This window comes from Anolis sagrei, chromosome 4 (genome assembly GCF_037176765.1).
Source record: "Anolis sagrei isolate rAnoSag1 chromosome 4, rAnoSag1.mat, whole genome shotgun sequence".
Taxonomy (NCBI): domain Eukaryota; kingdom Metazoa; phylum Chordata; class Lepidosauria; order Squamata; family Dactyloidae; genus Anolis; species Anolis sagrei.
In genome coordinates, this window is record NC_090024.1 from 122,573,736 (window position 1) to 122,600,034 (window position 26,299).

Below are 26,299 nucleotides of genomic sequence, written 5' to 3' on the forward strand. Positions count from 1 at the left end.
GTCTGGTGATCTGGAAAATAAAGTAATGAGAAAGTGTTGGTTTCTAATATATGTAATGTCTTTCTGCTTGTGTGCAAACAGTATTTCTTGCTGTTTCTTTGCCAGTGTTGATGTGGAGAGTGTCTGGTTTGCCTACTCGGGAACATGCAACATATCATTGTTCTTTTTTAGGCGTCCCTTTGATACTGCATCTGTCATATACATATATGTGTGATTGTGACTGGATGGATGGCCCTTTGTCAGGAGGGCTTTGATTATGTTTTCTTGCCCTGGTGGAGGGAGTTGGACTGGATCGTCTTAAGGCAGCATTTCTCAACCTGGGAAGTCAAGACCCCGGGGGGGGGGGGGGGGGTCACCAGGGAAGTGTCAGAAGGGTCACCAAAGACCACCAGAAAACACAGTATTTTCTTTTGGTCATGGGGTTCTGTGTGGGAAGTTTGCTCCAATTCTGTCCTTAGTGGGGTCCAGAATGCTCCTTGATTGTAGGTGAACTATAAATCCCAGTACCTACAACTCCCAAATGTCAAGGTCTATTTCCCTCAAACTCCACCTCTGTTTATATTTGGGCATATTGAGTATCCGTGCCAAGTTTGGTCCAGATCCATCATTGAGTCCACAGTGCTCTCTAGCTATATGTGAACTACAACTCCAAAACTCAAGGTCAATGCCCACCAAACCCTTCTAGTGTTTTCTGTTGGTCAGGGGAGTTCTGTGTGCCAAGTTTGGTTCAATTCCATCATTGAGCATGCCTGCCTGGCTGAGTCCTGCTGTTGCTGCTGAGGAAGCTTCCCGCAAGCTCTCCCTCTCTCCTCTTCCGCTTCCCCCTCCTCTTCTTACTTCCTAAATCTTTGAGGTGAGGCCACTTGCTGCTGCTGACGCATCCCACAAGCTCTCCTTCGCTCTACTTCTCCTCCTCTTCCCCCTCTTTCCTCCTTCCTAAATGTTACGAGCTCTCCCTCCCTACGCCTACGCTTCCCGGCCTAACCGTCTGCACCACAGGCCATGGTTCCCAGCGCGGAGAACCAGCTGGTCCCCAAAGAGGTGAGCGGGACCGAAAGGTGCTTGGAGGCGGAGGGGACAGGGTCGGGAGGGCGAGGGCCTGCTCACCTCTGGAGAGATGACTGGCCATGACCATCCAAATATGGTAGGAATTTATTTCACTACTGCAGTGATAGGTCTTGTCTCCAGGCTTGGGGGGGGGGGGGCTGCTAACAGGGGCTCATAGAAAAAGAGAAGAGAGTTTGGTATTCTTAAAAAAAAAAAAAGCCTGTAGATTTATTTGAGTGCAGTAGGAGAAAAGAAGGCCAGATGGAACTATCTGGAGAAACAGGGATTTCTAAAAGAGGGAAGAAATATATAGATGGTTTTTTATCAACAACTAAATTGCGTTTTATTATTTTACTAGCCGTCCCCTGCCACGCGTTACTGTAGCCCACATAGGGGTTCTGTGGCCCAATTCTATCTTTGGTGGGGTTCAGAATGCTCTGTGATTGTAGGTGAACTATAAATCCTAACAACTACAACTTCCAAATGTCAAGATTCTATTTTCCCCAAACTCCACCAGTGTTCACATTTGGGAATATTGAGTATCCTTGTAGAGTTTGCTCCAGATCTATCATTGTTTGAGTCCAAAGTGATCTCTGGATGTAGGTGAACAACAACTCCAAAACCAAGGACACTGCCCACCAAACCCTTCCAGTATTTTCTGCTGGTCATGGGAGAACTGTGTGCCAAGTTTAGTTCAATTCCATCGTTAGTGGGGTTCAGAATGCTCTTTGATTGTAGGTGAACTATAAGTCCCAGCAACTACAACTCCCAAATGACAAAATCGTAATTTTTGAGTGATGGTCACTTCTTGTGTTGTGAGACGTTTTGTTGCCAAATTTGGTGTGATTTCGTTCATTGGTTCTTTTGTTTTTAAGGTACTCATTACGCACAGAGCATTTATATATATATATATATATAGATAAACATCTCTAAAAATGTGGCATATCCCAGGTGTATCTGATGTATTTTTGTTGTTGGTGGTGGTGGTACTGAAATTAGGGTACGTTTTACAATTTTCAATGACAGTCATTCCCATGAAGACTCTCAAGGGAAGAAGAAGACTGAAGGCATGCTAATCCCAAACTATGAAGGACCTGAAAAGGAACCACCAGCCTGTTGAACATGGGGCAGACGGGAGTGGTACTGTATATTTTTCTATGTCGCTATATTCTTTCCAAAAAGAAAAAGAAAAAAGAGAGAGAGATGGAAGAAGGCATCTTCAATCAATATTAAGATGACTTGTCTGATGTGATGAACATAACAAGGATCTCATAATATAACTATTATTAGATTGCTCTTTTTGACACAAACATGGCTTCCATTTTTTCAAAATGCTCAGCACTACATTTAAGAAATCTAATTACAGGGAGAAAGAGAGAACGTAGACTGAAACAGTCTATGCTCTACAGAGGTTGAGACAATCGGGATATAAAAGTTTTAAATAAATAAATAAATAAATTTAAAGCATTAAACAAACATAACCTATCATCAACAGAGTTGGCTATTTTACAATTTATTGGAAAACAACAAAAAGACGTTTAAATAAAGTATCAGTAGGTACAGTGTGCCCTCACTGTTTCGTGGTTCACTTTTCATGGACTCGCTGTTTCACGGGTTTTTAAAAAATAAATATGAATTTATTGGGGGTGAGTCAGGGAAAGAGGAGGAGGAAAGGAGGTCGCCACCGAGATCAAGTGAAGCATGCTGCCGCCTCCTTCCTACTCTGGCAGCTCCTTGGGCTGCTGTTGCTGAAAATCTGCAATGTAGGGATGTCTGGGGCACCCTCCACTCCTCTTCCTCTGAGGCGAGGCTGCTGAGGAAAGGCCAGGCCTGGCCCGCAGGCAGGCAGGAAGGGAATGAGCATGCCTGCCTGGCTGAGTCCTGCTGTTGCTGCTGAGGAAGCTTCCCGCAAGCTCTCCCTCTCTCCTCTTCCGCTTCCCCCTCCTCTTCTTACTTCCTAAATCTTTGAGGTGAGGCCACTTGCTGCTGCTGACGCATCCCACAAGCTCTCCTTCGCTCTACTTCTCCTCCTCTTCCCCCTCTTTCCTCCTTCCTAAATGTTACGAGCTCTCCCTCCCTACGCCTACGCTTCCCGGCCTAACCGTCTGCACCACAGGCCATGGTTCCCAGCGCGGAGAACCAGCTGGTCCCCAAAGAGGTGAGCGGGACCGAAAGGTGCTTGGAGGCGGAGGGGACAGGGTCGGGAGGGCGAGGGCCTGCTCACCTCTGGAGAGATGACTGGCCATGACCATCCAAATATGGTAGGAATTTATTTCACTACTGCAGTGATAGGTCTTGTCTCCAGGCTTGGGGGGGGGGGGGCTGCTAACAGGGGCTCATAGAAAAAGAGAAGAGAGTTTGGTATTCTTAAAAAAAAAAAAAGCCTGTAGATTTATTTGAGTGCAGTAGGAGAAAAGAAGGCCAGATGGAACTATCTGGAGAAACAGGGATTTCTAAAAGAGGGAAGAAATATATAGATGGTTTTTTATCAACAACTAAATTGCGTTTTATTATTTTACTAGCCGTCCCCTGCCACGCGTTACTGTAGCCCACATAGGGGTTCTGTGGCCCAATTCTATCTTTGGTGGGGTTCAGAATGCTCTGTGATTGTAGGTGAACTATAAATCCTAACAACTACAACTTCCAAATGTCAAGATTCTATTTTCCCCAAACTCCACCAGTGTTCACATTTGGGAATATTGAGTATCCTTGTAGAGTTTGCTCCAGATCTATCATTGTTTGAGTCCAAAGTGATCTCTGGATGTAGGTGAACAACAACTCCAAAACCAAGGACACTGCCCACCAAACCCTTCCAGTATTTTCTGCTGGTCATGGGAGAACTGTGTGCCAAGTTTAGTTCAATTCCATCGTTAGTGGGGTTCAGAATGCTCTTTGATTGTAGGTGAACTATAAGTCCCAGCAACTACAACTCCCAAATGACAAAAGCATTTTTTTTGAGTGAAGGACATACATTGGGTTGTTAGGTGTCTGGTGTCCAAATTTAGTGTCAATTCCCCCAGTGGTTTTTTAGTTCTGTGAATATCACAAACGAACATTAAATTTTTATTTATATAGACTTAAGTCACCATGAGTGAGTCTTATAGATCTTAAACTGAAAGTCCTGAATCCAAGTGCAGTCCCTTTCACTCAGTGTTGGGCTCCCAAAAAAATCTGGCAACAGTAAAAGGTTTCTGAATGCCACCTATTTACACAAATCTGTTAGCAACAATATGCTGTCTATGGGGGTTGTTTTAGCAAGCATTATGTAGGTTACTGATGACGTGGAGACTAATTGTTTGAAAAAAACATGAACCAATTTCTATGTACACTACTCATATCTTATTTGTAGTGCAAAAACAACCCCTATGAAAGTACAATACAATATTCAAAATTAATATCAATTTTAACTAACAAAAACGTACCAGTATTTAAATGGTTGTTGTTATGTGTCTTCAATTCATTTCAGACCTAGGACGACCTTAAGGCTAAAGTTTAGAGAAGATGGTGGGTAAATGACCTTGGAGGGCCGCATCTGGCCTGTGGGCCTTAGTTTGGGGACACCTGGTCTTAATAATATAAAATCTTCAGCAATACTGTTCTTGTATAATCACTTTGGTTATACCCAAGGTTTTCAAGAGCTTAAAGCTGGAATCCTGAATATGTAAAGCCCACCGAGGTATTGGAATTTGTTACCAAAGATGTAATGAACTTGATCAAAAACTATCAAATGCTTACCATTAGAGGGGACAAGCTGAGCTGCATGTCTGTAGTAGGACTCAGCCTGGCTGGTCTGATTTCTGTAGCGAGCTGAAACAAGGATTAAAAATGTTAACATCATATGATCTCCTAGCCAACCTGTAAAATTATTTCTAAATTAACTACATTTTTGGGTTCTATAGAAAGTAACAGTACACAGAAAATCTTGCTATTGTAAACCTAGAGAGTTTGAGCTTCATAAAGAAAGCCTTTTAATGACACTCTAGAGCTTGACAGTTGACACAATCTATTCATGTTGCTTAATGAGAAGACCAGCTCCAGATCAATGGTCCAGAATTTCTATCAATCACAAGGGTTTAAAAAAAATTACTAACCTTATCTGGCACAAGGAGAGAAATATACACTGTACATGACTTCCTTATATACAATTCTATACAATTACACATAGCAATTTCTGATTGGTTCCCAACTCATTAACTTAACTCAGACCCAGGATTACATCATTCACAATCACCTGGACTAGGCCAGAACACATTCTCCAAATGATTCCCTATATACAGTTAATGCATGACGCAGCATTTCCAAAAGTCGCCTGAGGGCTGAGAAAAGCAGTATATAAATAAAGTAAATAAATATTGTCCATTGTCAAGAGACCATAAAAGTATTACCTTTCATGGCTTACTACTGTTCATAATGGCTAGTATATGACAATCTTCCCCACCCCCTTTAATGCCACATGTTATATACACACATAACTCATGCAAGTTATGATAAACAGAGCTTTTTCTACTACTACTACTACACTACTACTACGACGACTATTACTCACCAATGTCTCCAAGGTGGACAAGGCAATGCTGGCATATATACGAGCAGGAGCTAGATTGTGGCTTCACAATGGCGCTGGTGTGCGTCTGTTTATTGCTGATAATTCCCAGTTGGGAAGACTTTACACGACAGGGTAAATCTACATTAAACACCGTACACAGCTCCTGCAGTAGCTGCAATTAAAAATGACCAAATTTGATAGCTTTATCGGATAATACAGCCAGTTATCTAAGACTCATATTCTCAATGAAGCCCTGAAAGTACTGTTCAACTTTTAGAGTTCAACTACTTTCCCTGATTATTATAGTCACCTTCTCTCCACCACCTATCCTTTTAGCTTGTAAATCGCCTAGAGCATCTTGGATGGAGGGCGATTAATAAGTAATTAAATGATGATGATGATCATCATCATCATCATCCAACTGAAGAGCTTCTACAGATCAAAAGTTCATAAAAATGTAATGGGGGCACATTTAATAATTCTAGACTAATTTCATCTTTCCACACATAAAATTAAGGAAGGGGCTTTAGCTCAATTGTAGAGCCTATGCTGTTGGATTAAAGTCCCATGTTCCAAACAGAGCAGTTCTAGTTCAGAAAATCTCAGTTGGCAGAATTGAAATTAATTTGGTGTCAAATGAGCTATGTGATTTTCATGCTCCACAGTCATAATTTTGTCCCTATCTTACCTGTGTGTAGAAGCCACTAGCTGCTTCTAAGAACAAAGAGAGATTTGCTTGAACCTCACTCCGATTTGGATTTGATCGGTTTTTTGCTTGACCCTGTAGAGTTGTGATCTGATTCTTAAAGGCATGATTCCACCTAGAGAAAGAAAGTATTTTCACATAGTTATATGTGATATAAAACTAATTTGTTGAAGGACGCTGGACTCAGTAAAACTGAAAATTGTCTTTTAAAAAACAGAGTTAAGTATCACAAGTCTTCAGTCTTATGATTTTATGTGCAACTTTTAATTATTATTCTTTATATATTTAAAACATTTATTTTCCGCCCTTCTCACCCCGAAGGGACACAGGGCGGAGCGCAGCATATACACAGCAAACATTCAACACAGATCTACATACAATACATAAACATTAAAAAAACATTTATCAAAATATTAAAATACACCATTTAAAACCGTCCTAGTCATCCGTGTCAAGTCTAATTGGCCTGGTCATCTTTCCTATTGCCGCTTTATTGCCCTGTCCCGAAACCTTGATATTGTTTTTATTGCTTTTGTGGTGTTTTATATTGTTTATTGTTTTAATCTGTATTATGTTTTTATATGTACTGATTTGTTGGAAACCGCCTTGATTTGCCGATTGGCTGAGAAAGGCAGTATACAAAAACAGTAAATAAGTTTTTACCATCCTTCTAAAGGACAGGAGAGAGGGGGCCGACCTGATCTCACCAGGAAGGGAGTTCCATAGCCAGGGAGCAATCACCGAGAAGGCCCTGTCTCTCATCCCCACCAATTGTGCCTGTGACAATGGCGGGAAGGAAAGCAGGGCCTCCCCAGAGGATCTTAATCTCCACGATGGTTCATAGGGGGAGATGCGTTTGGACAGGTAATTTGGGCCGGGGCTGTTTAGGGCTTTATTGGCCAAAGCCGGCACTTTTAAGGGGGGGGGGAACACCCCTATACAATGGTATGTATGTGCTAATGAAATGACATGTTTCCCACTTTTTTCACTTACAATTTATTTTTAAAGTATTGAGAATGTCTCTCCTAGAATTCACCTAGTTAGTACTGAATGTTAATAGTACTAAGCAACACTGTTCACAATATAAATGCTTTGACTATTATAGAGATTATGTTGTGGGTTTAACTACACACAAATAGAGAAGGAGAGTGTGTGTGTGTCAGGGACCTTCCAGACAGAACCTATATCCCAGGATCTAATCCTAGGTTTTCTGTTAAACCCAGATTATCTGGCATATAATCCAGTTTAAAGAAGAAAACCTGGGCTCAGATCCTGGGATATAGGGTCTGTCTGGAAGGGCACTCAGTTACTGTTGAATTCCACCCATCTTGTTAAAGAACAAGAAGTCCAAGTTAGGCATCATACATATTGTATTACACATAAACATGCACTCGAGAGAGCGCATGTTGTCAATTAGAGATCCCTTAATGCTAGAACTAAATCTACCAGTTATCAATAACCACTGTAGACAAAGCCCAGGGTGAAAGGCATCCAGGATAATTGGGGATTTAGAACCTGATCCATCACTCTAAACTTGGTTTTTAAAGTGCCTCCAAGCAGATGTAACTGCTGATGACGTTTCTAAAGTGTCTACAGATGGGATTCAACATAGGGGAATGAACCCATAGTTCCATTTGCATCCCTCTGATAAGGATCTTAGCACAGGATATAAATACTTTCTGCAAAATACATTGCCAATTTCCCACCTTCTAGCTGTTCCACCCAGAAGGAGAATAATTATTTTGCTAGTACCCTAATACAATCCAGTGTTTGAAATACTTCCACATCAAATACATCACCTGAAAGCAGAAATCAGGAAAATGTGGTCTGTCAGAATTATCCATATTTACTGAAGTCTAATGACCCATCGAATCTAATGCGCATCTCAAATGTCAAAACTCTGAAACCCCAAAAAGTATTTGCTGCCGAATGTAATGTGCAGTGGCAAAAAGGGAACTCTTTGTAATATGCCAAAAAAAGTGCACATTACTGTTGTTATGTGCTTAGGATTCCTTCGTTATAAACATTTCTGTTAGAACAACAAAAACTTCAAAAAGTGGAAAGGAAAACCATTTTGCATGTCTTATGTTGCAGAATGAATCCACTTTAATTGCCTTGGTTCAATGCTATGGAATCTGGGGACTGTAGTCTGAAACTACTTGAAAGCACACAACAACAACAACAATCCTATCTCATCAGCCAAAAGCAGGCCCATACATCCCACTGAAATACTAATAAGCTTATATTTATTATACTTGTTCTTGATTTTAATTATTGTACTGTTTTAAAGTGTTTTTTTGCACGACAAATAAGATATGTGCAGTGTGCATAGGAATTCATTTATGGTTTTTTTTCAAATTGTAATCTGGCCCTCCAACAGTTTGAGGGACTGTGACCTGGCCCTCTGTTTAAAAAGTTTGTGGACCCCTGCACTAGGGGCACACAACCTCCTAGGGAGGGCATTCCAAAGCTGGGGGGCCACCACCAAGAAGGCCCTCTCTCTAGTCCCGTCCCCCCCACTAACCACACTTGTGACGGTGGAGGGACCACAAGGAGGGCCTCCCCGACAAATCTTAAGGTTCGAGCAGGAACATGGGGGGACATGGTCACAAAGATAGGCAGGGCCCGAGCCATTCAGGGCTTTGTAAGTTTTGAGCCTTTTCTGCCAAAGAATGCTGGAGCCTCGCCAAACTACAATCCCAGGATCGCGTAGCATTGAGCCTAGGCCATTTAATTAGAGATGATGTCCATCAAGAGGAGCTCCAAGTGCACCTCAAGCACCTTCCCCTTTTGCTGGAAATGTAATGTGCATCCCAATTTTGGCAAGGTCATTTAGACAACAAAGGTGAGCATTAGATTAAGAGTAAATACAGTAATTCATATCATAGACCAAGGTGTTCACTGTGACTTGGCCCTCTGTTTAAAAAGTTTGTGGACCCCTGCACTAGGGGCACACAACCTCCCTAGTGAGGATGCATTAAGAATGAAGACTTGAAGTATTACCTAAACTAAGATTTTACAGTCTCTCAGCAATAATAATAATAATTCCCTTAATAGTTTCAAATGCTCTTTTGTGCATCTCTTCCGGGTTAGCAATAATAATAATCATCATCATCATAATCATCGTCATCATCATCATCATCATCATCATTTATACCCCGCCACCATCTCCCCCAACGGGGGACTCAGAGCGGCTTACATGAGGCCAAACCTGAACAACAAATTACAATACGATACAAATTGCAGTAAAATAAACAACATAACAATAAAGTATAAAACATCAAAGCATATAAACAGTATACACAAACCATAGAAACCAAAACATAATGACAGAGAGTAAACGGCATGTACATAAAATGATTTAAAAACTCAGCAATACCCAGATCTAAAATATATATGTTTTCAAATTCAACAAAACCTAAAAGACATTTCTGATCCTAATGTTTTCCTCACTTCAGCTAGAATACTGGGATACTAGAGAGCAGTAACACTTAGAAAACATTCATAAATGAGTATGAAGACTGTGTGACAAGCAACCCTACAGAGCAGAATGACCACTTTTAGGACAACCCTGCCAGAATATCATACGGTAGAAATAACCTGTTGGAAGCTCTTACTCTTTTACAGCCCTATCTCCCACTGACTTAAAAAAGCTTCATATATAAGCATTCCATCTAAATAAAAAAAAAACTCTTTGACTTTAATCTTAGGCATTGGTGACATATTATTGCTGGCTAACTTTATTATGAAAAAGAAACAAAATAATTAAAAAACATAGGTCACAAACTACATTGCATGTCACAAAATTTAGTGTTCTTAAATCCTTTCAAATTAAACTTTCAGAACCTATAGATTTTCAAAACACACACATTTTAGAAAGTAAATGGCACTGGGTTCCGTCTCAAAACTTCGGCATGTAGCCGAAGGGGGGGGGGGGGGCTTGAGGGGCTTCAGCCCCCCCCCCCCCCCCCCAAATTCTCATGGTGGTTCGCGAAAAGGACTTACTGGTGCATTATTTAAACTGTTATGTTTATTCATATCATGATCTGATCACCATACTCAATATATCCCATATGCATGGGGGTATTGGGGTAATGATACAAAAGGTTTGCTAGGCTAAACCCTCTTTCACTCAGACTCAGCCCCCCCCCCCCGAAACTCCCCCCTGTAAAAAATTCACACCCCCCCCCCCCCGAAATGAAATCCTGGCCACGGGCCTGCGTGTCTTAATTAAATTACTTACAAATCTTGTTCCACTTTCTTATCCAATGCATACTCCAAATCCGTTACAAGCATTTTCTGGTATAAGTCCTGTAAAGCCTGTCGGGATGTCCAAGCTTCAGCTGGTCCCAGCTTCGAATCTGGGTAATGAGAAGAACAAGGATTCATTATGCAAGTCAATTTTATCCATTCCTTAACAAAAGAGTCAGTAAGATACTAAACTTTCATCATATCATCAGAAACGGCTATAGATAAAAACAGTACTGTACAAGGCCTGTATTCCCACAGAATCCCTGAAACAGTGGATAATAGCAACCACTATATTTTGACTGTACTAGGGCCAGAAGCATACTATGGAAATATGTTGCAGGACCTAGAGAGGCCCACAAATTTTGGCTGGGGTGGCGGGTGGGGATAATTTTTGGAGCCAGAGATGTGAAGCTGTAGATAGGGTTCATATTGTAGTCTCAAGTAGGAAATTCAGACTGACAAAAATATGGAAGAGTAATGTATCAATGTGTGGTCTGTCATCAGGATAATATATTACCCTTACTCCAAACTTTTGAGATACAATTCTGTGAGTTAGATTAGTACTTCTTTAGAGTGGAGGAGCTGGAGATGAAGATTCCAGGGGAAGGAAACTAGTAGTAGTGGGAAAAGAATTAGCTTGAAGAGTAATAACACTAGTACATGCACAGAAGTCTACAATTTTACTGGCCTACTGACTTAGCCAAAATTGTTCAGTGAATAACCCACTTGTCATCCAATCTAGATAGTACCCAGCCATCTCTACCACTTGATCATGGAGAAGAAGGATGGCTAGTCACTGCATTCATAAGTCGAGAGTGCCTCCTCATAAGCTACCTTAGCATGTGTTAAGAACAGACCATCTATGGTTCTGTCAGCTTTGAATTACCTGTCATATCAGCCTTCAGGACTTCTGCCTGCCTGTAGGTAGAAAACAGAAGAATTCACATTAGAACAATGAATAAAATGGTTACTGCTTTAACCTCTTGATTCTTATAGAATAAATGCAGTTTATTTGAATTTCAATCTGCAGGTGTATCTCAATTCTACGATAATTCTTAAGGAAAAGTCTCCACTAAATATTTTCTAAACCTTTTCAGGGGAATAAATTGATGGTTAAGCTCACACATACATAATAATTACCAAAGCGGGATGCCTTGAGTGACTTAACCACAGCACTCATCAACTATAAGCTAATTATGCAAAATCCAAAATATTCCTAAATCCAGTACTGTCCACATGGGTGGCTGAGATAGTAACACCTTGACTTTCTGACATTCAATGCATAAAAACTTTATTTCATGCACAAAATTATTTAAAATATTTTGTATAAAATACCTTTGATACGTGTGAAAAAAGGGATTTTTTCGACTTGGATCTTATATTCAAAATAACTCTATGCATATGTAAATATAGTCAGTATTCTACAGTCACTGGGATTAGAGCATTGGGCCCGCGTGAAAACAAAAAACCATAAATAAAGACACTGGGGTTTTTTTTTTCCATTTCAGAGAACATCTCTCTTAGAAATTCTCTGATTTTCCAGCATGATTCTATGGCTGAATTGCACTAGAAGCTGGCCTTAGAATTGCACTGGATGATCTAGAGATTCTTTAAAAAAAGGCGGACCTCTGTGCCAGAGAATTCAAGACTATTTGAATTGTGTGTGTGTGTGTGTGTAGAGAGAGAGAGAGAGAGAGAGTCATTTCTTCATTTCATAGAATCATAGAATCAAAGAGTTGGAAGAGACCTCATGGGCCATCCAGTCCAACCCCCTGCCAAGAAGCAGGAATACTGCATTCAAATCACCCCTGACAGATGGCCATCCAGCCTCTGTTTAAAAGTTTCCAAAGAAGGAGCCTCCACCACACTCCGGGGCAGAGAGTTCCACTGCTGAACGGCTCTCACAGTCAGGAAGTTCTTCCTCATGTTCAGATGGAATTTCCTTTCTTGTAGTTTGAAGCCATTGTTTCGCGTAACGAAATAACGGAAAGACCCAAAACATAAAATCTTTGCAACAATTTACTTCAAGGTTTCTCTCTGATAACCATTTACAATTAAGAACACTGAATAACCAAAACTGCTTCATTCATTTCCATTTCTCTCATGGCATAAATCAAAATACAACACCTCTATACCCCGAGCAAACACTGAACAAATAAATAAGTTTTAAAAAAAAACCCTCTCTACTGCTAATATGAAATGTTTTTCCTGTGTGCCTTCAAGTCATTTCCAATCCTAAAAAAAGGTAATGGTAGTCCCCTGACATTAAGTCCAGTCATGTCTGACTCTGGGGTGTGGTGCTCATCTCCATTTCTAAGCCGAAGAGCCAGCGTTGTCCGTAGACACCTCCAAAGTCATGTGGCCGGCATGACTGCATGGAGTGCCGTTACCTTCCCGCCGGAGCGGTACCTATTAATCTTCTCACATTTGCATGCTTTCGAACTGCTAGGTTGGCAGAAGCTAGGGCTGACAGCGGAAGCTCACGCCGCTCTCCGGAATTGAACCTGCGACCTTTCGATCAACAAGCTCAGCAGCTCAGTGCTTTAACCCACTGCGCCAACGGGGGCTCCAATCCTAAGGCAACCCTATTACAGGGTTTTCCTCGCAAGATTTGTCTTCCTCAGAGATTGAGTGTGACCTGCCTAAGGTTACCCAGTGATTTTCAATGCTCTAACCACTACAATACACTGGCTCTCGTACAATATGGTAGTCTTATAAATGGCACAACTCAGTTCATGATTAGAAAACCTTCAAATCCAGGGTAACTTTGAACCACCCTGAAACTGATATATGTTGTAAACACAGGGGGGGGGGGGGGAACCAAGATGTCATGAAAATAAAGGAAATATTAAGTATATTATCATCCATATAAAGGAGGAACACAATATTCACATCACTGAATAACTGCATACAAGGCAGTTGTTGTTCAAGCAGCACTCAATGCAATAGTCCCCATTCAGCAATTCTAGGCTTTCTGTGCTACATCTTCTGTTGACTTAACATTTTTCAAAGGAGCGGCTTACCAACAAGCACAGCAAGATGTCTTATTTCAGGTGATATGAAAAGCCAACTGCTATCTATTTCCTCTGTTGTGTATGGATTTGTATTAAGGAAGCACTTGTAGGAGTTTCTGCCTCAGGTGCCAAAATAACCATCATTTATTTGGGTTGTTGTAGGTTTTTTCAGGTTATATGGCCATGTTCTAGAAGCATTCTCTCCTGACGTTTTGCCTGCATCTATGCCAAGCATCCTCAGAGGTAGGATGCTTTCCATTACTCTAAAATTACAACAGCAAAACAACAGAGAGGAAACAATAAGGGACTGCTAATCACCTCTCAACAAAAGATTATTCCAGGCACTAACAAGCCATCAAATGCTAATCAAGGTGGTCAGTTGAAAACATTCACACCTAGCTCCAACAGACAAGAGTTCTTTGTCCCGCCCTGGTCATTCCACAGATATATAAACCCATTTTCCTAGTTCCAACAGACCTCATTACCTCTGAGGATGCCTGCCCATAGATGCAGGCGAAACGTCAGGAGATAATTCCTCTAGAACATGGAAATATAGCCCGAAAAAACCTACAACAACCCAGTGATTCCGGCCATGAAAGCCTTCGACAATACATCATTTATTTATTTGGAATATTCATATCCTGCCTTTCTCTGCAACACAGACCAAAGGTGGCTTACAAACACGATACAAAGATTAAAATCCTTCAGTCAGGAGAACAAAAGAGATAAAACCATGATAAATCAACAATCAATAAAATCCCACATTTCAGCTAAAACCAATACTTTTTTCCCATGTATCCCTCCTCCATAAAATCCCCAATTCCTGCTATGGCTCAATTAAAGACCTTTTTAAATAAGAAGGCCACATGACCTTGGAGGTGTCTACGGACAACGCTGGCTCTTCTGCTTAGAAATGGAGATGAGCACCACACCCCAGAGTCAGACATGACTGGACTTAATGTCAGGGGACAACCTTTACAACCTAAATAAGAAAGTCTTTACCTCCTTCCTAAAGCTGAGCAAAGATGGAGGAGCCCTAGTTCTTCAGGGAGGGAGTTCCAGAGGGCTGGGGCTGCACCCAAGAAGGAGCCTTCTCTAGTTATCCATAAACACATACTGGCGGAGGCTCGTGTATTGATTCAAATTTCCCTGCTAAATTCGTGCCCTGGTATGTATCAGAGTACATGGTGCTTCAGATAGGCTGGACTGAAGCTGTACAGGGCTATATAGGTAATTACCAGCACCTTGAATTGGGTCCGGAATAAGACAGGCAACCAATGGAAGTCCGGAATAAGACAGGCAACCAGGATAAGCGTAGTACGCTCACTGAAATTACCACCCGTTAGAAGTCTGGCTGCTGCTCTTTGAATGAACTACAATTTTTAAACACTCTTCAAGGGCAGACCTACGTAGAGCATGTTGCAATAGTCCAATCTGGACATAACTAATGCCTGCATCACTGAGGCCAGGTCCAGAGTCTCCAGAAACTGGTGAAGTTGGCACACAAGCTTTAGTTGTGTGAAGGCCAACCTAGTCACTGCTGTGACCTGGACTTCCAGTTTTAAAGCCGAGTTTAAACTGCGCAACTGACATTTCAGGGAGAGTGCAACTCCATCCAGCTTGGGTTGAAATGCCATTCCCAAATCCCTCCTCCGAGACACCAGTAGTACCTCCATCTTTTCTGGATTGATCTTCAAGTTGTTTACCCTCATCCAGTTCATCACCGTGAAGTCAATAGGAACTTTAGGAGGGTCTTCCCCAGGAGGAGGGACCCTGAGACCCCACCAAAGAGGGATTGCTACTTTGGCGAGCTAGGAGAAGCCTGATTTCAGAAATTTTTATTTCTTTAAAAATTCAAAAGAAACCTCACCAAAGTTGAAGAAGCGGTACCGAGGTGTTTTTATTAGCGATTCAGCTGAAAAGGATGCAATGTAGCAATCATTCGCCTACAGAGCATGTGGTTACAGAGATCAGAGGCATTTTATAGGAAATACAAGCTTAGAAGTTTCAAAATTCCCGCCCTCCGCCCTCCTCCCGGCTCGAAGGGGATTGGCTGACGCGATAAGAAGCTGGGAGGAGGCACGGCCGCCTTCCCTGCGCCACAGCCAATCACAGAGCTTCTCCGCTGTGCAGGAGCCTATCAGGATGCTCCTACCGCCTCAGCGCTCTGGCGAATCAGGAGAGGGGAGGCTGGACGAAGAAGAAAAAAATGGACTGATGAATGGATTATAGGATTTCATGCCTTGGGGTTCTTGAGTCTGAGAAACCGGCCTGCAAAAGATGCCCAGTCTATTATCTTTTGATGGGTCTATGATAAGCGTTGATTGCTTAGGAAGTACTGTGTATATAACCTTGTTATTCTGAGACAAGGCCTGTGTTATAGAAAGACCACTTTAAAAAGGGAAGCTGCCAGCAAAGAACTCAAGTGCTCAGCTTCAACATGATATAATTCATTACAGGATCAGCATGTCTGAACAACTCGAACAGCAATGTGATGTACACTTACTCAGGAGTAATTCAAAGGACTGAGATTGCAAATTACTAGGCCTATTAAAATGGAAATACTGCTACTCTCAAAGAGTTATATTTTAATTAGCACATTTAGTGAAAGGATGAAATATTTTGTAATAAACAATATCCTCCCACATACATTTAAGGACTTTCTTAAAATTACAGGCCACATATATTTTAGCTAGAGGAGTAAACATGGCAAGAGAACCTGGTATTGTTTTGCTTCATCAAATGTAATCTCTCTTTTGCATATAATTTTGCAAAGACAATATTCAAAACACAGCCAAAAATATCATGCTATGTTTGTCCACTTTCCCTAAAAATAGTCTTAACCTTGAAACACAAACACCTGCTATTCAAAGCTCCTGCCCAAGCCTTGCTTCCTGACAGCTGGTACCTTCACCCCCAACAGACTCTCTCCAATCCCTATTCTTTATTTTATCAGTTCCTCTCAAATTAACACTACTTGAAAAGTCTCTCTCAAAAGAATAAAACTAATGAGTTATCCATTGCCATTCTTTGATATTTAAGAAAGAATATTAAGAAAACAGAAGCGCCTTAGTGGTCAATGTGGAAACACGAGGTCTATAGTAATTTATGCTTTGAAATACTTCTATGCTTTTTTACTGCACCACTAAACTGAACAAGCATGCTAACTAAGTCAAAAGGATTTAGTATGTGATACAGGCATTAAAGACTGCCCAACATGTAAGAAACTTATATGTAGAAGGTCCCACATTCATTCCTGGGATCCCAAGTTAACAAGGGATCATAGACCAAGCTATACACAAGACCTTTGAATGAGACCTTGTAGAGCTGCATTCAGGTTTTGTTTTTGTTTTGTTTTTCATGTCAGGAGCAATTTGAGAAACTGCAAGTTGCTTCTGGTGTGAGAGAATTTACCTTCTGCGAGGATGTTGCCCAGGGGATGTCCAGATGTTTTGATGTTTTACTATCCTTGTGAGAGGCTTCTCTCATGTCTACATATGGGGAGGTAGAGCTGACAGAGAGAGCTCAACCCACTCTTCCCGGATTTGAACTGCTGACCTGACGGTCAGTGGTTCATGCTAGCACAAGGGTTTAACCCACTGCGTCACTGGGTATTCCTTGCATTCAGTTAAGAATAGATAAAACCTGCATACACAGACAATTAGTCTGCCCTCCTGTAAGGCAGTTTTGGATAATGCACTATGAAATAAATATATATTGTCCTTCTCCAAGGGTTCATGCAATACACATATGCAACAGTGACAACAGTTAAAGTAGTTGATGTTCAAAATGTACCACACCATATTTAAAGTATTCATTTAACATTTATATCTACACAACAGTGCACCTAAATAGGTTATCAACTGTTGTCATGCTAAAACAAATAATTATGCTTGAATTTGTAAAGATAATGTCTTATGACATTGTATTGTAACTGTTGCTCATATTTATATAATAGCTGTTGGAATCTGTCCTTGTGGTAAAATACATAAATCCCTCAAATCAATCAAGTGAAAATAAAATCTAAGTATGAATTGGTATACAGAGGGAACTACTTTTATGCATAGCTATTATGTGTTGTTGAAGGCTTTCATGGCCAGAATCATTGGGTTGTTATAGGTTCTTCAATCTGTATGGCCACGAATGCTTCTAGAACATGGCAATATAGCCCAAAGATCCTACAACAACCCACAGCTATTATGTTTGGATTCCAAATGTTTGGATAGTCATTTCCTGTGCAGAAGGGCAGAACATCCCTGATGTGGATTGGTCCACTTATCTGCAGGCTGAAACATGTAAAACCTTTTGGGGTTGTCCAGTAGTCTGCATTATCCTAGTATTCAGGCCAGTTCCATGCCACCTTGATGCTCTGGTGCCAAAGATCAGATTTCTTTATATAAAAAAGGAATTGATGCTTGTGTCGCAGTGACTGTGGTCTTCTTTTATTTAGGAATAAAAGTAACAATCTCATAGGCAGGACATTTTTTTTTCCTTGTGAAAGTGATGTAACATTGTAGATGCATTGGGTGGGAAGGCTGGTGCTCAAGACAGATCAAGTATGTGCCTGACAAAGACCCCCTCAGTCAAGGTGAACATGTCTAATTTGTATTATCTAATGATGGTGGATGGAGATTTCCAAATAGCTACCCTGCATAATTTTGCCAATGGAGCATTGGTTGTCAAGGCAGCTGAGATCACTGTGATCCTCAGTGTCAGGAAGCAGAATCCCTATGAACTTGTTGCAAGTGCTAATGCACTGTCGAGCCATCTACTCAGAGAAAATGAGGGCAACTCCTTCCTGGTGGAAAATGTGGTTGTAGGAATGAAGGGAGTCCATGCACTTCAGACTGATCATCTTCTTCAGGGTACACTTTGATGATGTGCTCTACATCCAGTGTGTACCAGATATTCTCCGGAGGCTTGGAAGGCCTGGGACAAAAGGATGACAACACAATCCCTTGCTCATGATGGACAGTTTACCTTCAGGATGAAGGCAGCTGTGAGTCCTAAAACCACTGCATCAGATCTGGTGATGTACGGCTCCTCTTGTGAAGACAGATCCCCAATTTCAAAACTCTATGTGCTGACATAATTGCTGTTAACAGGAGAGTATTCTAGGTGTCAAGCTTCAGTTTTCCTTCTCTGATGAGTTTGAATAGAGGTGATATGAAAACACTGAGGATGGTGTGGAAATGCAAAGGCAGAAATCTGTGGAGCATTGAAAGCATCATTCTGTGGGTGAGATGAAATCTTGATCCCTTCTTGTGATGAAAGGAAGGAAATTATTATGGCAATCTGTCACTTAATAGTGTCAGGTGTGAAACCTCTGTCCATCTCTCTTGAAGAAACTCAAGGGGCAGAGGAACAGACCCTGAACCAGGTTTTTCTCCCCATCTCACAAGGATTTGAATATTATAAAGGTATCTGTACACAAAAGATCTTATAGTATCTTTGAAATTAAGAAAAAGTTAGTAGCAATTCTTTTTCTCAGTCTCAAACATGGCTAAAAATCCCTTAACACATATCCTGTTTTCAATTACGTAAGTATAACACATTTTCTATGTATGGTTGTGAAAGCTGGACAGTGAAAAAAACCTGACAGGAAGACAATCAACTTGTTTGAAATGTGGTGCTGGAGAAGAGTTCTGACACCTTGGGCTGCTAAAGAAAACAAATTACTCACAACGTGTCATAGAGCAAATCAAGCCTGAACTTTCATTAGAAGCAAAGATGACTAAACTGAGGCTATTGTACTTTGGATTCATCATGAGATTATATGACTCACTTGAAAAGGCAATAATGCTTGGTAATTCAGAAGGCAATACTCAAAGAGGAAGGCTGTATTACAGGTTGTAGTGAATTGCTACTCTATGTTAAAGTTTTGGTGTATAGCTCTATGTTTACATATGGCAGATAGGGAAGAATAGGCACAGACAGGGTAGCAACAGCAGAGATAGGATTCATTTGCATATGTGAAGCCGATTGGTCACATGCAGATTAGTGTAGGCCCAGGATTTGAAAAGGCTGCTAAGCCAAAATGACAGTTGAGGAGAGCAGAGCTGAACATTCCAAAGGGGCGGAGCCAAGGTTCTGAAAGAGGTAGTTAGAGTGAGGGAGTTTGAAAATGACAGTTAGAAATCTGTGTGTGAAGAGGAGAGTTGGTTTTTGAGTGCCTGATAGAAATAAGCAGTTATGAAGATGTGTTAAAGACTTCTGATATAGAGAAGCAGTTAGTTAAATAGAGCTCAAGTTTTAAGAAACATAAAGAAGGCTAGTGTTGCCTTAGTTCAGAATATAATTCAGCCAAGAGTGTGTAAAGCAAGTAACATGTTTGTGAATGTGAAACATTGATAGTTTATTCAGAAAAGTTAAGCAAGTAAATGATACTGACTGTAAGCCTCAAGATTGCAACAAAACACAAATGTAACCACAAGCGTTGGAGCCAGAAGTTATAAATAAACTGTTACTTTGTTATACACAAGAGTGTTTCATTGCCTGTGATATAAAGTACAAAGGTTTAACAGCACACAGAACATCCCAGCCAATATAAAAAAAGAAACTGAATCAGTATAAGGCAGCAAAGAGGACTTTAATAAGGAAATAGTCTCTCTCCCTCGCCTCACAGGTATACCGATTCAATAAAGGAAGTCATGCCCCTGAATTTTCAAGACCTAATCATGGCAGTGGTGGGCATAGCTCTTAGAGGTCTCTCATTCAGTGTCATAAGTCAAGATTAACTTAATGGCAGACAGCAGCCAATATATTTTCTGCTGTACTCCTAGGTTAGGCACAATGCTATTAGTTATGAACAGAGAAAATGAATTACACAAAGTACTGAAATCCTGACAAGAAATTCTAGTAAACTTACTGTCTTTATAGAGCCTACATCAACTGTCCACACACCATAATGAATAACAAGTGACTTTCATTGTCTCTCGGTGATTCAACATTATCAGGAAGGTAAGTCAGAAGAAAAGTACATTGTTGATGTACTTCACAATCTCAAAGCATATAAAAAGCTATGAAAGTGCACATTTAAAGTCCAAGCCATCAACAATCGCATGCAAACATGACATGACCTTAGGCATGAAGCTCTAGATTGGAGTTGCAGCATATGTCAGAAATAGTATCAGGGTTTTTGCATTTACAATACCATGCAGACAAATACTTGAGCATGTCCTATTTTCCCCATGATATATTTCGAGAGACATTCCATAGATTTCAGAAATGAAAATCAAGCATGGATGGCAAACTTCGATTAATGGGGCAATAGCATGATCATATTTCTTTGAGCAGAAAAACACACAATGTCGAACTTATTTATTTATTTATTTATTTACTTCATTTGTATACCGCTCTCTCTCAGCCTGTAGGCGACTCAGAGCGGTTTACAACCAAATCAGTATACAAAGTGCACAACATTAGCATTTAAAACAGTAACCATGGCAACTACATCAATATAACAATACATTAATATAACATCAATACATCCATATAACTAATCCATCATGTCTCATCAGTAAAGTCATAATCCGATTTCCTTGTCCATTATTCCATGTTCCAATAATCAATCAATTAATTACACTGCTTAATTAAATGCCTGTTCAAAGAGCCAGGTCTTCACTCTTCTCCTGAATGCCAGTAGGGAGGGGGCCGATCTAATGTCTGCGGGAAGGGCGTTCCACAGCCGAGGGGCCACCACTGAGAAGGCCCTGTCTCTCGTCCCCGCCAGCCGTGCTTGTGAGGCTGGCGGGATCGAGAACAGGGCCTCCCCGGAAGATCTTAATGTCCTAACTGGTTCATAGGGGGTGATGCGTTCGGACAGATAGGTCGGGCCAGAACCGTTTAGGGCTTTAAAGGCTAAAGCCAGCACTTTGAATTGTGCCCGGTAGCAGATTGGCAGCCAGTGAAGCTGGCGCAACAGAGGAGTGGTGTGCTCCCTGAGTGCCGCTCCTGTTAACAGCCTGGCTGCCGATCGTTGGACCATTTGTAGCTTCCGAGCAGTCTTCAGAGGCAACCCCACGTAGAGAGCGTTGCAGTAGTCTATACGGGATGTAACCAGTGCGTGGACTACCGTGGCCAAGTCAGACTGAACTTGGCATTAAGAACCAAAGATGTCATTTCTCCATTACAAAAAAATAGTCAAGGAAAAAGCACTAGGTAGAGATACGCCACTTGTAATCTTTTTACTATTCAGTGTCTCTCCAGATGTATTCATCTGGTCAATAATAGGAAGTAGCTGGGGACAGATGCCAGCCGCTTATCTCCTGCAAATCAGTTGAAGGAGCTATGATTTGAAGACCTATGATTATCACTGAAAATATACATTATCTCTGTAGAGTCAGTAAGGCAATAGACTAGAAGGATCCAAGATATCATCCATAGCCAGGCCTGTAGCGAGGGGGTGGTTTTAAGGGTTCAAACTCCCCCCGAAATGTTTCAGATTTTTTTTAAAAACCTGGTTTACTCATGAATTTTAACTGGTTAACCAAATCCCCATGCTAAGTCTATGAGATGCAAAAAATTAAGAGTCCTTCCAGAACTGTAAGTACTATCTCAAGCAAATATTGACAATTTATTCACACTGTCATTACTTGCAGCAATAGCTGATGTAGTGAAGCAACCAAGTTGTGTGTGTGTGTGTTGAATGCTCTCATTAAGGAGGCCAGACTTGGTGGAGGTGATTGACAGGGGTGGAGCTGCAGGCTATGGAAGGTTGCTCTGCCCCCTTCTGTGCTCTTTGCTTCAGCGTGAGCTAGGAGGCAGGTTTCAACTCCACCCCACCCCCAAATTTTCAACCCTCCCCAAAATTTTCACCCCCCCCCCCAAATTGTCAACCCTCCCCGAATTTTTTTCTGGCTACGGCCCTGTCCATAGCTGAATGCAAATCTTTCGGTTTGCAGTAGGAATAGGGATCCCACTGAGACTTCCAGATATTCTTAGAGTCCTGTTCCCAGTATTTCTCCTCACTTGCCATGCCAATTAAGAGTTTACAGGAGATCAAGTCCATCAACAACTAGTGGACCACAGATAATTCAACCTGGATGTATAGGATGCACATTCAAAGTCTGATTTTAGATTCTGTCTCTGGAGACAGGACATCCACACAATGTTGCAAGTAATAGACCTGTGTAACAAAACAGCTGATTATAATGTATGTTTTGAATGTGTTTATTGATGTTGGGATATAACTGCAGGCCAGCTTATGTATCGCCTGAGCTGAGACATTGCCATAGCGATGGAACCAACTGTTAGAATGTATCCAAGTAAGGGAAGTCAAAGGGGTGGAGCTAACTGCCACTTGGCAGGAGTAGGCATTTTAAAAAGTGTGTTTCTTTTGGTGAGTCTTTGGTGAGGAAGCCAAAGAAGAAAGTGGTTCTGGTGTGTTGAGAAACCGAACCAAGGGATTTAAGTCTTCAGTCTGTGTGTTTACAGAGTCTATTGGATCTGTCGGAATTAGTAATTAGCTCGTGAGCTAAGGGGAAAAGAAACCCCAGTAGAAATCCATAACTTCAGTGAGGATAGCTGATGGGAGAAAAAGGCAAGTCAGTGCCTTGAAGTGTCAATAAAAAAAAGAAAGATACTTTGTAGAGAAATAAGTTTAAAACCAGTCTGGTGGAAGTAGAAGCCATTGTTGTTGTTCATTCGTTCAGTCGTCTCCGACTCTTCGTGACCTCATGGACCAGTGCACGCCAGAGCTCCCTGTCGGCCGTCACCACCCCCAGCTCCTTCAAGGTCAGTCTAGTCACTTCAAGGATGCCATCCATCCACCTTGCCCTTGGTCAGCCCCTCTTCCTTTTTCCTTCCACTTTCCCCAGCATAATTGTCTTCTCTAGGCTTTGCTGTCTCCTCATGATGTGGCCAAAGTACTTCAACTTTGTCTCTAGTATCCTTCCCTCCAGTGAGCAGCCGGGCTTTATTTCCTGGAGGATGGACTGGTTGGATCTTCTCGCAGTCCAAGGCACTCTCAGCACTTTCCTCCAACACCACAGCTCAAAAGTAGAAGCCATACTGAGAGTTATATTGGAAGCTGTTTATATTGGAAGCTGTTTAAAGTCAACTGTAGCAACATTTAAAGGAATGTTGTACAGCTGTGAATCCTTAAATGAACATTTCCTTGATCAGTTCTTTATAATTAAGACTCATGTCTATTTATTAAGAAGATTTACCTCAGAAGAAGGCGGTTGAAGATATTGGAAGAAAGGATTCTGGTTGGGATAATGAGTTACTCCTTTTTAAAAGTGCCTCAAGTAAAAACATTTTAAATGTCAAGCCTCAGCTACACGCACCACCACTACTTTAGTCTCCTCATTGCCCTGGTATATTTATGTGTGTGTGTGTGTGTCATTTGTCGTGTTTTACAACCTGCAACTAGATGTTCATTGTAATTATTAGTGCAAATTCACACATTAAATTATGACTTGCACATATTAACCACTAAGGTCAAATACATGACATGTAAATTCAGATGCTATGATCCCAAGTTTATACAAGCACTAATGAAGATAAAGGAATTTCTTACAGACTAAAATGAAAACAGGGGAAACAGATGAGGCATGCATCTACTGTAAGCTTTTTTCTGAAACATTAAATGGCATGTGATCTTCAGCATTAAAAAGGATGAACAGAAGAAGTAAAAAAGCAATGAATTTCCATGATATAAGAAAGGTTTCATCCTACAAATGCACTCAAAATTCTATAATGAATACCCTGAGAATAGATTTCATTTCTTAGTACAGTAACATGCCCCTCCAATCAATGAAACCCAGGTTTAGGCTTCCACTCAAACAAGGAAGGATGCGCTTGATTAGTTGCGACAATATTGCAATGGAACAAAAAAATGGAAAATTAACATGTTTCTGCCTCAGCTATAGACAAAACACACATTTTAAAAGACCTGTGTATTTTCATACATGTTTTTTTGTAATTAGTATTATGGCAGCTGCAGAATCTTATTAAGGAAAGTTGTGTAAAATTGCCTTTGAAAACCACTGGGACAGCAGGACTCAGCCATAGATCTTCTGCTGTGTGCAGCAAATCCCCTTTAATTAGGGCTACCTTGCTGAATGCCTGGGGACAGCCAACAACCTATGAAGCCTTGATTTCTCAGCACATATTTTCTAGAGCTTCTGTACTCTTTGACTACAATCCTTAAACTCATCAGGAAAGAAAGACATCTCTGTTACTCTCTGGAAGCACCAAGATACCCCTATTTTTCTACCCCCATAAAAACAGTGATTTGTTGCTCTGGAGACTAGGAAATGGAGCAATTGATTCAAATTGCAGGGGAAAAGATGTCACCTAAACATTAGGAAGAGCTGTGGAATATGCTGCTTTGGAGGTTGATGGAGTCTCCCTCTCTGGAAGTTTCCAAACAGAGAAACAGGGGTGTTTTGATTGTGTGTTCCTGGATGATAGAATAGGGTTTGACTGGATAGGTCTTTGGGGTCTCTCCCAACTCTAGGATTCCGTGATTCTATGACTGTATCATACAATCATCATCATCATCATCATCATCATCATCATCATCATCATCATATTTAATTACTTATTAATTGCCCTCCATCCGAGAATGCTCTAGGCAATTTACAGCTAAATTGTAAAAGATAAAATACATACAAACAAATTAAAAATTAACAGAAATCGAATGTTCTAGTAAAAAGCCAGGTCTTAAGTGCTAGAGTAAAAGGCCCTAAGTCACGCATGGCTCTCATATAGGGCGGCAAGGAATTCCACAAGGCAGGGGCAGAAATAGAAAAAGGCCTGCGTCTGGTGCTTTCTAAGTGCACTTCCCTAGGACCTGGTATATTGAGTAAATCGAGTTGGGCTGGTCATTGCGACCTCCGATGATGGGAGAAGGAGAGGAGGTCCCTAAGGTACGATGGACCCTGGCCGTAAAGGTCAGAACTAACATCTTATACAGGCCACAGTACTCAGTTGGAAGCCAATGTAAATGTTGCGGCACTGGTGTTATATGGCATTTCATGGGCGTTCTTGTGAGTAACCTGGCTGCCGCATTCTGAACACTACGGAGCTTTCAGGTCGTAGACATCGGAAGGCCCACATACAGGGCGTTGCAATAGTCCAGCCTAGACGTAACCGTGGCATGGATGACAGTTGCCAGAGCCTCATCAGATAGGTAAGGTGCCAGTTGCCTCGCTTGTTGTAGATGGAAAAAGACCTGTTTGCTGGCAGCAGCGACCTGAGCTTCCATTGTCAGCTGTGAATCCAGGATGACACCTAAGCTCTTAACAGTGGTCGATGGAGATAGGGCGGCACCATCGAAGGTGGGTAACGGATGAGTCAGACCTGCCGGGCGGCCATGCCAGATAATCTAAGTCTTCAATGGCACAGAAATTTCAGAAAATAATTTGCTGAGTGAGGAAGATATATCAAAATAGTTTCCTTTACGAACATTACAAAAATAACACCAGTTGCCACGCAATATGTAGCCAAAGACTATAAACCAGACTAAATGACTGAATGCTAGTCACAAGAATGTTTTTTAGAAAACAACAGACATAGCATACTTAAATGTTTGGACTAAGAAAAAGATCAAATCTATCTATTCTGCTTTTGCCCTTAATATGCTTTGGTAGCACATCTGCTATGAGTGATGAACATGAAGCTTAACAACAGAGAGGGTGAAAAGACAGAAAGAATAGAAATGTAAGGTACATGCAAATCTCAGAGAAGTTGGTGGACACACTACCACCAAATGGTAGACATAACTTT

The 26,299-nt window shown here is 41.2% G+C and overlaps 1 protein-coding gene across 2 annotated transcripts in view; it reads right to left on the reverse strand.

The window, feature by feature from the left end:
* SMG7 (SMG7 nonsense mediated mRNA decay factor) overlaps positions 1 to 26,299 on the reverse strand; it is a 91,817-nt gene that overhangs the window by 52,564 nt on the left and 12,954 nt on the right. For both annotated transcript variants that reach the window (XM_060774496.2, XM_060774497.2), the window contains exons 2-6: positions 11,437 to 11,468; positions 10,543 to 10,660; positions 6,282 to 6,414; positions 5,594 to 5,765; positions 4,783 to 4,854 (exon numbers count right to left, since the gene is read on the reverse strand). In XM_060774496.2, the coding sequence (XP_060630479.1) occupies positions 4,783 to 4,854; positions 5,594 to 5,765; positions 6,282 to 6,414; positions 10,543 to 10,660; positions 11,437 to 11,468 (527 nt within the window). The remainder of the gene's footprint in view (positions 1 to 4,782; positions 4,855 to 5,593; positions 5,766 to 6,281; positions 6,415 to 10,542; positions 10,661 to 11,436; positions 11,469 to 26,299) is intronic.